Source organism: Vanessa cardui, chromosome 6 (genome assembly GCF_905220365.1).
Source record: "Vanessa cardui chromosome 6, ilVanCard2.1, whole genome shotgun sequence".
NCBI lineage: Eukaryota > Metazoa > Arthropoda > Insecta > Lepidoptera > Nymphalidae > Vanessa > Vanessa cardui.
Window position 1 is genome coordinate 12,048,084 of NC_061128.1, and position 13,996 is coordinate 12,062,079.

The window sequence follows — 13,996 nt, forward strand, 5'->3', positions numbered from 1 at the left end:
CGCTTGGCCCTTGGAGTAGTGGTGCAAAAAGCTTCATCAAAAGTATAGCACCTCGCCTCATTGCCTCCACTGGTGACAGGAGGGCTGGTTCCTTTTTTGCCCAGAGGATCGGAATTGCGATTCAATGGGGAAATGCTGCTAGCCATTCTTGCCACCATTCTACGCGGTCAAGATTTATACAGTAACTAGTTTTAGTTCATATTTGTATATATATATTTAAGCATTTAATGTTGTTAATTCTTATGTTAATAAAGATTTTATTTATTTATCAAAAAAAAAAAAAAAATATAACCAACATTCAATATCTTAATAAAAAAAATAACAACTGAACTTTTTAAATATTTTATTTTGTTAATGTTCTAAGATTAAGGTAAAAAATGTTAAGGGCTAAACCCAATACACTTATAAAATATGCTCCATTGTTAAATTTAACTTTATTATCTAGTAGAAAAAAATCGAAAACAAACTTAACATAAAATCGAATACAAATATCCATTGACCATACAGGACATCCCTTGAAATTTAAACTGTATCTCTTGACCATAGACAAAAATAACTAGTCTTAAGTCTAAAGAATTGTGAATTTTATGTCAATTCAACGTTATAAAGTTTAGATTTAGTGGAAGTATTGATGATTTGAGTGTATAAAGCAATGAATTTGTAATTAATTTAATGGTATAGCCATTAATTGTACAAATTATATAATAAAAACATCGAGTTAAGCTGTATAAATTTATAAATAAAAAGAATTACCTTACAATTTACTGCCGACAAGTTGTCAATCTGTCAAAGTATTTGTGTTATGTGTAAATTAATTTCGAATTGTTTTTAACTAAAACTTTCAATGAACGGTGAGAAGAGAAATGCTCGTGGAAGAGGCCGGGGTCGTGGCCGTGGGAGAGGACGAGGTAGAGGTCGAGGAAGAGGTAAAAAGGTACCAAAAGTGATGTCGTCTGATGAAGAAGAATGCTCAGTGGAGGAAACTACTCAAGATCCAGAAGACACTGTGCCTGAAGAAATTAAAGAAGAACCTGAGCCGGCTGAACCTGTCAAGCGTAAGTTATATTTAATTTATTAAATCAAAATCATGTTTTGTTCATTGAAAAAAATAGCAATAAGAACCAAGTTCATGATGTTATTACGAATATAATACATTAGTATTTCATTTTTCTTATTTGATTCTAAATGAAAATTAAAAGTAAACTCTAATAATATTTATGAATATGCCTGATAGAAACATTAATAAATACATATTACCTGTATCTAAAACACAAATTATAATAAGTTAAACAGCATTTTTTAAAATGAAGTAATGAAATTGCTACTTGTATAAATAATGATTTAATTAGGTGCTAATACCTAATGAATTAATTAATTGAATTAATAAAATAAATGATATTATATATAATATAATCAATGAAGTGTTGGATAGGTTTATTGAAGTGGAAGATAAACATACTTTAAAAATATTAAAATACTGTAATTGTATTACTAAAACAAGTAACAGTCAGTCATTTACTATATATTTATTTATAATACAAATCTTTGCTACATTTTAATACTCAACATTCTAAATTAGAACCATTTAAATTTCAAAGTCAATTATTTGCCTTTACTGCTCTTGTGATTGGATCAAGCTCTAGTAATGTAAGAGTAACTAGGTTTATTTATGTGCTGATGTTGGCTGTAAGTGTAATAAAAATAATGCAGGAGGCTATTCAAATTTGTCCCTTCCATAGGATCATATTTGTCTATGCTTTAGTGTATAATGTAGTGGACAATAAAGAATTGTTCTTTTTTTAAAAAGCTCTAAATCTTATTGTGACTTCTAATTTTGTTTCAGTGGAAGTTCCCTCAGATATATCTCAATTAGAAGCACCGGTATTTACTACACTTCAACGAGGACCCCCGGAGCCAATGCTGAGATTAGATTGGAGTCACAGAGCCACACTCATTGGAGAGAAAGTCCTCAATCCTATGATATATTGTTGTGATATTTGCTCAAAACCTATCCTTATTTATGGAAGAATGGTATGATAATAAACTTATTCAGCTTTTTTTCTCTACAAAACCACTTAATGCATAAATTTATTTTTACTTACTACAAAATGAATCACTAAAGTCATATAAGTTTATAGTTATAATAATTTATACAATTATTTTTATTTACTTATTAAGTACTTCCATTAATTATGGAACAATGTGTTCCCTGATGTGGCAAAGACTGATTCTTGATATATTCTCATCAAGTAACAAATAATGAGAAACTGCATTAAATAATAAAAACAGTGCATACTCATGGTTCATTTTGTGGTCACAATTATGAGTCTTGGGTAATTTTTTTTTTCCTTTTTCTGATATATATTATATATCCAAATGGGCCTAATGGTAAGTGGTCTCCACTGCCCATAGATAATGATGATGTGAGAAACATTAATCATTCTTAAATTGTCAATGCATCATCAACATTGGGAACATAATATGTTATGTCCCTTCTGCTTGTTTGTTTACACACACCCTTTAAAACGGAACACAATAATACTAGTACTGCTGTTTGGCAATAGAATATATCATGAATTTGCCATACCTACCTATATGAGCTAACCTGTAAATTTGATTTATGAAAATTTATAATCATAATTTTTGTTTCAGATACCATGTAAGCATGTTTTCTGTTTATCGTGCGCTAGATCGGAGCATACGCACTGTCCGCGTTGCAGAGAAAAGGTATTAAAAATAATACGAAAATATGTATCAAATTTTTAGGATAAGTGCTGTGCTTCTAATTCAGATTGCAAGATTTGATGCAGACAAATGTACAAACAAACTCTGCTAGTTGAATACAACCTCTTTTTCTTATTAGACTTGTTATACTATCAGCACTGTAAAAGATTGGTTTATTTTTTTTTTTTTGCTTGATATGCTTGATAAGTTATGTATAATATATTTTTAAAAAAAAGAGTACAATCATATGTATGTGTCATTCAAATGACTTAAACAACTTTTAAACTGGAATTTGGTAATAGAAATAATATAATTGCTGTTTGATAGTAGAATCATAGAGTATATATCGTAGAGTATAGTAATTTGAAATATTATTCACAATGGGCACATCCTACTTGTTTATATATGCATGTAAAGTTTTTTTTTTTGAACATTGGTCTTTGGTGATAACCTTATACTTCTATTCCTAACACATTCACTTTTGATAGACTCAATGTATTCATGAATAAAGACTAAATGATACATTGTATTACTCTAAGATAAATTATTTTCCCCCCAATAAAATGTTAGTATTATTTTTAAGGTACTAAGAGTGGAACAAACAGGACTTGGCACCGTTTTTATGTGCACCCACTCAGGAACAAGATATGGCAATACAGGCTGTAGGAGGACATATTTGTCACAGGTATGTATATTTTAGAAAAAAAGCACATAAATATATCTTCATTCCTCATTTACAAATTCATTGATGACGCATATTTTTTTATACAAATACTATTGTATGAACAAATATACATATTATATTGAAAACCTATATTATATGCACTGTATTATAATGCCTTATTAATATGAATGCTAACATAATTTTCAGAGAGATCTTCAGGCCCATATAAATCATAGGCATGTTTCGTCAGGTGGTACTGAAACCAAGCAGGAACCGGAGCCTCCACCACCATCCGTTGCAATTGTCAAACCATTATCGGTAAATACTTAAATTTAATTATAAAAATAATTTTTATGTAACACTAATAAATTCTAAAGATTTCTTTAAAATTTTTAAGAAGAAATTAAGTATCATACGTAACTGACTCAGAAGTTCTTAATATTTGTTATCTGTATTTCAGGTGTCCGGTGGCAGTGGTGATCCTCGTGCACATTCTCTGGCTCACGCAACAGCCGAGCGACCTCGTGGAGCTCGCACTAATCTCATAACCGTGCCTATACATGATCAACCCGAGTCACACAACTACTATAACTATTATCAGGTACAGATTTGATGTCTTATTGAAATAAAAGTAAAAAAGTAAGTAAAGTAACAGCCTGTAAATTTCCCACTGCTGAGATAAAGCCTCCTCTTCCATTAAGGAGAGGGTTTGGATCATGCTCCACCAAACTGTTCCAATGCAACCCGCATTGGAACAGAACGGTGGAATGCACATGTGGCAGAATTTCGATGAAATTAGACACATGCAGGTTTCCTCACGATGTTTTCCTTCACCGCCGAGCACGAGATGAATTATAAACACAAATTAAGCACATATATATAGCGGTGCTTGCCTGGGTTTGAACCCGCAATCATCGGTTAAGATGCACGTTCTAACCACTGGGCCATCTAATTTATTAAATATTCATGTAAAAATAATGAAGATGAATAATATGGTATGCCTGTGTTACAATTCTCAGCAGAGTCCGCAACCGGTGCCGCCTCCCGCGCTGCCGGCCACGTCGGTGGCGGTGTTGCCGCATGCGCACGCGCACGCGTTGTCAGTGCCGCCGCCCTACTACCCCGCCGCGCCTTATACCGCGCCGCCCTCGCCCTACGTGCAACCCGGTCAGTCATAATAAAGCCTCCTACAAAGGTTACATGCAATAATGATTGTTTACAAAAAGTTAATCTACAGTATTTACAATTTACTTGTTCACAAAATGCATAATAAATTAAAAATGTAAAGTCAACTACAAAAAAAGTTTTGTGAGCTCATTTTGATTGATTTGACTTGATTTTTTCATTTTTCCAAACAAAAAGGAAAAGAATATGTGTTAATATACTATAATAATAATAATTTTCTGGCAATATAATGATGATCTTAATTTTGTTCCAGGTGGTTCTATGTCAACAAATGTAGCAGGTGTCTCACCCATGCCGACTGCCGTTCCGATTGCACCCGTCAATCCAATGCCCGAGACGAGTCGTTGGCCTGAAGCTGGCTACCAACAGTCTAATGTCCCTGTACAACAGTGGCCACCTCAAAACCAACATCACTACTACAGGTAGCACCTGTACTTTCGACGATAGTGGAAGAACTATATGAGTTGACAATGAAAAACATTGATCCTTTGAAATAAAGTTAAATTTTACAATAAGTGATCGTATAAATGTACTACTCAGTGAAATTTGATACTCTCTCAAAGTTTTAACTCGGTAATATTCAAGTTATAGTTGAAATATGTTTTATTCTGTGTTATTATTTGAAGGTGTTCTCTTAAAAAAGTTGTTTTGTATAATTGATCTTATAAGTTTAAGTCTTCGATACTTGCATAGAATTATTATTGGTTGAACTATATATGCTATCAAGTGGCACAGTAACCTTGTGCATTATTAACTATATTAAACACAGATGTTTTGTTGCATATTCTATAAATATATATTTACTACATACAAGCACTCCCTGTAATGTAGATATTACATCAACTTAAACTTGAAACATTTATATGAAAAATTTAATATTTATATATTAAAGGAAATAAATAAAAGATGTTAGCTTATGATGGGGGTAATTATTTATTAACACTAAACAATATTTAATAATTATTATTTACACTTCTGATCACTCTATGCCAATGTGGGCATAGTAACAAATTCATAACATTGAAAATTATTTCCCTTTGCACCATACAACAACTGTTAAAGTATAAAAACATGGATGTACATACGTACTATATACTCTAAGTAGCCTATTGAAATGAATTAAATGAAAAGTAATGGAAAATACTTTTATATGCATCCACATAATCAGTATAGGAATGCCAAAGATAACACAACATTTAAATGCATAAATAATATTCTATATATATTATTATCAGCCTTTGTGATTCAATATTTTACAAGGCAGTATTCTAATAATTGCACATAAAATCTAATTAATTTAATTTCATCACTATCAAATATCTTAACTTTGCTACAATCAAAAAATTGTCATGAATAAGTAGATCAATTAATCCATCCATGAAAATGTTTATTTATTTATTTTTGTTTAATTAAATATATTGTAGCATATTAAATTAAACGGTAATCAATCACAATGGATTTCATTAAATTAAAATTTAAAAACATCATTCATTGATGTAATTTGAATGGAAATTTAAAGGACTGATCAACAAATTAATCTATCTACCGTGCAAACAACGTAAGAAATCATAAGAAAATCAATGATAAATTACCATACTTAGATCTTACAATTTGTGATGTAATCTTAAAATATACATGTATTGTAAAGATCACACATCTTAGATTCCTACACTGAACTGTGAACAGTCTTAACGGTACAAATGACTATAATCATGATGTTTTCGTTGTGGGGGGTAATGGGTCCGTACTAATGTCAATTAGAGTTGTCTCTGCTGGAGCTGCTGGCAGGCTAGTCTCTGTTTCAGTTGGGAACGGAGGAATCACATGAGAAGACTGCATTTTTCTCACTGCCTCCATGTTAACTTTAGTTGATAAGTTCTTCTGCCTAGTCTGTTCTGATGTTTTGGATAATCTCTCACTTAAAGCTTTAAGTGCAATTTGGCTGAAAAAAAAAAAACAGATAATTATTAACAACAAAAAAAGAGTTCTGTCTGTTATATATTCTCATCCTGGAAACAACCCTAAGAAATTGGGTTTATGCTAATTCAAATTGATGAAAATAAAAATTGATCACTAAAACCCAAAAAGCATGTGAGCATGGAAATGTTTTGTAAATTTAATTTTAAAAATGTTTTTATTTAAATAAATATACTGACTCATTTTTTAAGGGCTTATCTTTATAATCTTTTGATGTCATAAATACTTTAGCTGTTCAAATGCTAATCTATTATCAATAATATTTTAATATAGTATTTCTGTTCTTACATATAACATTAATATTATATGTAATTTATTAAAGAAATTAAATTATGATTAAAAGTTATTTATAAATAGTTAATATATTTAATGTTACCGTCGCCGTTCCATATCCTGTGGTTCAACACCAGGCATTGACATGGTGACCCCACGATTACTCAGTGCTAGATGCACTCGACGTGGGCTAGGTGAGCATAACCCTATACGAACACAGCAACGATGTCCTGGACGAAGAATACCTCGCACTATAGGCTGTAAAACCGTTGGGAAGAAACTGCAAAAAGGAAATTTTTTTAATATACCGGTTAAAATTACCAGCCATTTGACTGAGACAATATGAGTTTAGGCATTGGCTGGCACCAGATATAAATTAAATATAGTCATTATTTATCCAAATCCTAAACTTAAGGCTTAATTATAAACTTTAGTTTCCTCATACAACAATAAGGACATTGGTTTTTCAGTTGTCAATATTTAATACATCAACCAATATGTAGTTGAGGTAGGGAATATTTTACTAGTACTGTAAAACACTTGGCTTCAATGAGGCTGTAATACCTGACGGAATGAACACTAGTGTTTGAATTTTTATTAACTATACAAGACACTTAACAGTTAATGTCTACAATCAATGAAGTTTGACAAGAAATTATCTTTCTAATGATCTGTATTAAACTATTGAGCTTGTGAGTTAAAAGAAGAAATTTAAATAAGACAAATGGATGACATTTTCAGTGTTTCCTTCACTAGGCTTGTAATAAGCTTAATAGTATCAACCTGACATAAGTTTACATTTCTAAATATTTATATTTTTATTTGAGATAAAATTAACTAAGACAATTGTTATTGATCTTAATCATAAGTCTTAAATAGGCTAGGCTAGATAATAAATATGTAAAATATTAGAATAGTTTTAACTTTTTACAAAATGGACTTACTTATCAAAACTAAAATTTTCAGCCATATCTCCTCTTGTACCACTGCTATGGCGTTGCAAAAATCTCAGGTAAATCCATGATAGTAGGGTCCCGCTGCCCCACATACAAGGGTAAGTACCTTCTAAAGCACCAACAGCCCACAGCAATATAGCTGCTATTAGAATTAGCAGTGGCAAGGATCTATTTGTAAGTTTTCCTAAAAATGAACCAAATAAATTATGAAGATGTTTTTATAAGCGCATTAACTTTGAAATTCATGTTTTGAAGTATAAAAATAAATTCAGTTATAAATTTAAATTATTTATACTTTTATGTCATACCCAATGGTGTTTTTATTAAAAGGTGATCCGGCATTATCTGTTTCACAGCCACGCTCACAGCAGCGAGATAGCCCGCAAGGCCATGAACGTGTATATCGAATAGTAATGATGTATCTTGAGTCCAAGCATATATCACCAAGTAATAAAACGTTGTTAAAAATGCAACTCCAATGTTCGTTAGGAAAAAGAACTTCATCATTTCCATTTGGCCCCATAGGGGCTCTATTAGTTTCCCACATAAACCGACCGTTATGATATCAATGATCACCTCCCATAAATGTATTTCGAGAAACCAGAATGTGAAAGTGGACCACAATTGAAAAGAAGGAGGTAACAGATATCCTGGCGTAACACTAAGAACGTCCACAACATCTTCAGAAAATGACAAAATATAACCTATAACTACTACAACACAAATAAATTTGACTGAAGGCGAAGTGTTTCCTAGTAATGCTGAAAATTGTTGTCGTAAATAAGGTATATTACGACTAAATACTCTAAGCGCAGCCATTTTTGTGACGGATGTCACACTTGACTAATTTGTCAATGTCTTTTGTCTTATGTCACTAGAAAATAGAAATTAGATGCATTCAAATATTTTAACTTTTTTTGCCTTTTCCTTTATTTTTGTTGAAAAATACAATAAAGGAAATTTCGTGTTTTTCTGTGAATTTAGCTGTCTTTATATGTTTTTTGGTTTTTACCATCGAAATAACTTACGTTGAGTTGTTTATTTATTATAAATAATAATAATAATAAAGCCTTTATTTTCCGAACTTAAATCTAGCACTTCAACACAAAACAAACCATAAATTACAAAAAGTCTCTCAGTTCGGTGTGCCTTTTGGCATAGGCCTCCTCCAACTCTTTCCACTGAATTCTGTCTGCCGCTATTCTCGTCCAGAGCGGACCAACCGTTGTTTTCAGGTCATCCTCCCATCTCTTCCTTTTCCGACCTCGGCTCCTAGTGCCATCCCTTGGGTACCAAATTGTCACCTGTTTACTCCATTTCTCCTTTTTGCACCGGAGCATATGTCCAGTCCACCTCCATTTGAGTTGATCGATACGTGCCAGGATATCGATCAGTTTAGTTTTTTCCCTAATTTCTATACTTCTTACTTTGTCCTTTCGTTTGAAACCCAGCATACTCCTTTCCATGCTTCTCTGACATCTTGCGAGTTTATCTCTGTGGTGTTTCGTTAAAGCCCAGGTTTCGCAGCCGTAAGTAATGCAGGGTAAAATACAGGTATCAAATGCCTTTTTCTTGATTTTAATGCTCAGATCCTTGCTTTTCATTATTTCTTTCAGAGTCCAGTAGGTTTTCCATCCTGACGCAATTCTTTTGTCTATTTCTTTCGACATTTGGTCGTTAGGTGATATAATCTGGCCTAGATATACGTATTCCTCTACATATTCGAGTTTCTGTTGGTTGACGGTTATGTTTACGGGCTTGTGGTTTGTCATCACTTTGGTTTTCCCGGAGTTCAGCTCTAGACCTAATTCTCTACTTCTTTCTGCAAGGGTTTGAATCATATGTTCCAGTAGTTTAGGGTCTTCTTCCAGTAGGACCAAGTCGTCTGCAAATCTCAAATTATTTAATCGCTTTCCGTTTATGTTTAGACCTAGATGTCCCCATTCCAACTTTCTAAACATATGTTCTAATGCTGCTGTGAACAGTTTCGGTGATAGTGGGTCTCCTAGCCTGACACCTTTGTTAATTGGAAAAGCTTCTCCTGTAGATTCCAGTTTTATGCGGGCTTTGCTTTTACTGTAAATATTTTTGATGATGTTAATGTAAGCATTTTGGATACCCTGCTCTTTTAGGCTTTGCCATACAACTTCATGCCTGAGACTGTCGAAAGCTTTGGCGTAATCGATGAAAGCGATATAAATTGTTTTTTTGTATTCGTTGTATTTTTGTAGAAGCTGTTTAATTGTATGTATATGATCTATTGTACTAAAACTTTTTCTGAACCCCGCTTGTTCTACAGGCTGATTTTCGTCAAGTCTGATCGTTATCCTGTCTAGAATTATTTTGGCAAAAACCTTGTACACATTTGAAATAAGAGATATGGGTCTATAATTTCCGATATCATCTTTTGGATCTTTTTTGTAGATGAGTGTTATGTGTGATTCTGTCCATTGACTAGGGATGGTGCCGGTATATAGAATCTCGTTAAAGATCTTGGTTAGTATTGGACCTAGTTCTGTGATTGTCCCTCTCATAATTTCGTTAGTGATCCTATCTGGGCCGGGGGCTTTTTCCATTTTTTGACTTTTGATAGCTTTTTCCACTTCCGCCACTAATATTTCCGGTATATCTTCATCGTCTTCAACCGTGTGTTTATTTTTATGTCGACTGTCATGCATCTGTTCTTGTGGCTGCTCTGAATATAATAAGCGATAATAGTTCGTTGCTGTATTTTGAATTAAAGTCCGAGTACTGATTGGTAATCCTTTAACGCTTAATTTTGGTATCCATTCTTTTCCCATTTCACGAAGTTCCTTGAGAGCTTTTTTTGTGCCTCCTGTTCTATTTATATGATTCTCTATTGTTTTGTTTCTTCTGATTTTCCTATCTTTCCTCATATTCTCTCGAATGTATTTACTAAGCTTAGAGATTTCATTCTGGTTTTCTTCTTTGTTTCTTTCTGATATCAAGTTTTCCTGCCTGCGATTAATTTTAACGTTATTTCACTTAGATAATTTTCTTTACCCTGGTGTGTTTGTGTTTTAATATTTTCTTTAAGCTTATTCTCTACCCGATCGTATTTTTTATGAATTTCCTTTTCCAAATCTATTTCTTCCATTAGGTCTTCTATGTTTATTTATTACACTTTAGATTTTAATAGCCAATAATTCAATTCAATTAATTCAATTAATGTTATCAAATAAAGAATAAGTACATTGGTTGCATTTGTTCTATTCTAAACTCGAAAGACTTTTATTTACTGAACGTTTCAACATTTTAACAGGTCTTTGAATGGGGGACCCACTGAAATAAACAGGAGAAAAGTAGGACATGATATTCGTCTCTTATTTAAAATGATCTACATATTTTATTATGGCAATTGTAGTGGGACCTCGGAGTATTAGTGCAAAGACCTTTATTGAAAGTATAACACCTCATCTTATTGCATCCACTATTGACAGATTCTAGAGGATTTACGATTTAACTTGAATTGCGGTTCTGAATTGTACAGTACCTATTATATAATATACAGAATATATTTGTATATAATTAGGGTATTTATATAAGTAATGCTTACAATAACTCATATCTAATATAATTATATAATATTATTTGTAATTAAGGGTATTGTACGCCTGTGTAAAATGGGATAACAGAGTATATTTTCAACTAATGCATGATGATGCTCAGCCTTACCCAGTAGCGACAATTTCACAAAACCTTAGTGAGTTGACCTACTTCAAAAATGGACTACAGTTAAAATTAATCTTAACGGAAGTAATTGAAATATATCAATTTTCGAGGAGCAACCAATACCATCACCAAACTAATACAAATTACTAAAGTGATAATCGGCTGCTGTTTGTATTCACTTCGAAGGTCACGATGAATTTTCGATGGCACTTGACGGAATTAAATAAATTGATTTTCATTGCCGCAGAGACTAATTGTGCTTACGCATGGATCTTTATCTAAATTTAAAATATTGAAGAATTGGTATTTCTTTTATAACTGATTAGATATAAACTCACAATCAAAGTCACTAAAGCTACCAAAAAAGTCGAATTATAATCACTGTTTTCCAAGAAGGTAAAGTATTATTGTGATTTCATAATAAAAGCATGCAAATCATAAAGCTGTATAATAGTAACTGCTTGGCTTGTAACAAAATATGGGAAATAAAGGACAAATAGAGAATATACTTTGTTACCAAGAATATAAAAGAAATTTGTTTTTCTACTTTGTTTCAGTACTCTAGCCTTACTGATTTCATCTAATTCTTTAACATTCAATACAATCCTTCATAGTAGACCTAGATATTTCTGGCATAATGTGCAGTGAGGTAAATCCTAAGATTTAAAAAGCGATCTGCAATTTCTAACCACTTTTCTATAGCAGGAATTAGATATGAAATTCATAAATTTTCCCATTTCACTTGCGAGGTTTGATGGACAATTTTGAAAAATGAGGCGATATGATTGCAAATAAAATAAAATTGATCACGTTTCACTTTTTGATTGCTGAGAGTTTGACTACATTTGTACATAAATAACGACTGTGCTCATGCAAGACATTTCTTCAATTATTAACAACTAGCGACCCACTCCGGCTTCGCACGGGTGCAACACTGATACTAAATATTACAGAATTTGTTTATTTATGTCATCACATTACAAACTTCTAAAATTATTAGTGTTTCTTTTCTATATTGTCCATGTATTATATAAAAAAAACCTTCCTCTTGAATCACTCTATCTATTAAAGAAACCGCATCAAAATCCAGTAGTTTTAAAGATTTAAGCATACAAGGGACAGAGAAAGCGACTCTGTTTTATACTATGTAGTGATAACAAATGATTTAGAAGTTTGTGGAAAACGCGTGGTGGTATGGCTTTGTGCTAGTCAGATCAGATCTACATAAGATATTCTACCGCCAAACAGTAGTACCTAGTATTGTTGTGTTAAGGTTTGAAGTAATCGAGATTCTTTTTTACTGAATCAAGGGCTTTATTATACCAAACAATTATAAACTAGTAGTCGCCTGCGGCTTCCCTTGCATTTTAGGGATGAGTTGACACGTGATAGGCAGAAAGGCCTTCATCTTTCCTTGGTGTTCAAGTTTGCTTCATTCCAAATTTCGTCAAATTAGGTTCATTGGTTTGCCAGTGGAAGAGCGACAAACCAACAGAGTTACTTTTACATTTATAATATAAATAATTTTGATTCGATAGATCAAATAGTATATAAATACATTTGTTATTACATACATTTTATCTTAGCAATGCGGCACTTAGGAAGTCGATCGTTTTTAATCTAACATTTCCGAGTCTTTAATGGCCGGTATAATAAAATGCTTCATACTAAAACGATCTGGTTTACATCTGAATGTACGAGATAAACTGTAATTTATTGGTCTGTTCACACTCTTAGTAACGAAAGTATACGCATGTACTTGTATGTTTATAATGAGCATGGATATTGTATGCAGAAAATTTTACATAGGTAACTTATAAGTACAATATTACCATTTGATTAAGTGTACAGTAAGAATAGTTTCAGTAATGTGTATATGTTTATTAACTTGGTACAAAAAAAATAAAAAATTATATGAGTATTTTATAAATCGATATCTATACCGGGCCACTAGTTATGATTCCCATAAAGTCACCACACGTCATATCTGTCAAAATATGAGCTACAATTTTTTATCGGAACTTTTTTTTATAATTCAAAATATTAATCATAGATAGAATAAAATAATAATCTAGATGTTGTTTAATTAAAACTTTAGTCTTCTATAAATATTTAAACTGGCTTAGATTTAATAATAATGTCTTTTATTTCAGGAATTTAATAAACCCATAGGTAGAAACATACACATACTAAAAAGGTTTTTTCGCACCGATAGGCTACACCAATTTTTGAGAATGGGTTCCTCAGATGCTCAAATTTAGTCAAATTAGAATGAATACTCCATGGTGGCTTTTGGTAGAAATAGACTGTCCTTGCTCTGAGAATGACAAAGAAGTCAAGGATGCATTCAGCAGCAAACATGGCTTTAGCACTGCAGAAACGCTACTGCTTCTTGCTTCATTAGAAAACGAATTGCGTTACCTACTATAATTTGTGTGTAATACAATATTTATGGAGTTTTAAATAATCGTATATATACATATACCGCTATTGCTATTAACATATCTATAAGAAATAATATATA

General features: G+C 32.1%; 2 protein-coding genes across 3 annotated transcripts; one reads left to right on the plus strand and one right to left on the minus strand.

The window, feature by feature from the left end:
- Window positions 1-549: 549 nt before the first annotated feature.
- Window positions 550-5,493, plus strand: LOC124530176 (E3 ubiquitin-protein ligase Hakai). 2 transcript variants are annotated; one of them, XM_047104181.1, is made up of 8 exons: window positions 550-1,055; window positions 1,844-2,031; window positions 2,653-2,727; window positions 3,308-3,409; window positions 3,596-3,706; window positions 3,849-3,989; window positions 4,408-4,555; window positions 4,827-5,493. In XM_047104181.1, exons 1-8 carry the CDS (start codon window positions 845-847, stop codon window positions 4,997-4,999), a joined length of 1,149 nt encoding a protein of 382 aa, XP_046960137.1. In that variant the 5' UTR covers window positions 550-844; the 3' UTR covers window positions 5,000-5,493. The 2 variants fall into 2 exon arrangements, with proteins under 2 accessions (XP_046960137.1, XP_046960138.1); XM_047104182.1 differs by having other exon boundaries at window positions 4,411-4,555.
- On the minus strand, window positions 5,488-8,629 carry LOC124530177 (transmembrane protein 115). The gene is made up of 4 exons (XM_047104183.1): window positions 8,088-8,629; window positions 7,768-7,963; window positions 6,927-7,103; window positions 5,488-6,515 (listed from the first exon to the last, which is right to left on the minus strand). The coding sequence occupies exons 1-4, from the start codon at window positions 8,596-8,598 to the stop codon at window positions 6,284-6,286; spliced, it is 1,116 nt and encodes a 371-aa protein (XP_046960139.1). The 5' UTR covers window positions 8,599-8,629; the 3' UTR covers window positions 5,488-6,283.
- Window positions 8,630-13,996: the final 5,367 nt, after the last annotated feature.

Bases quoted from the DNA above. Each gene is read 5' to 3' on its own strand.
- LOC124530176 (XM_047104181.1), top strand. From the start codon at position 845: ATGAACGGTGAGAAGAGAAATGCTCGTGGAAGAGGCCGGGGTCGTGGC. The intron at 1,056-1,843 runs GTAAGTTATATT...ATTTTGTTTCAG, and splicing joins GCCGGCTGAACCTGTCAAGC to TGGAAGTTCCCTCAGATATA. The intron at 2,032-2,652 runs GTATGATAATAA...TTTTTGTTTCAG, and splicing joins TCCTTATTTATGGAAGAATG to ATACCATGTAAGCATGTTTT.
- LOC124530177 (XM_047104183.1), bottom strand. From the start codon at position 8,598: ATGGCTGCGCTTAGAGTATTTAGTCGTAATATACCTTATTTACGACAA. The intron at 7,964-8,087 runs GTATGACATAAA...GTTCATTTTTAG, and splicing joins TTTAATAAAAACACCATTGG to GAAAACTTACAAATAGATCC. The intron at 6,516-6,926 runs GTAACATTAAAT...TTTTTTTTTCAG, and splicing joins CAGGATATGGAACGGCGACG to CCAAATTGCACTTAAAGCTT.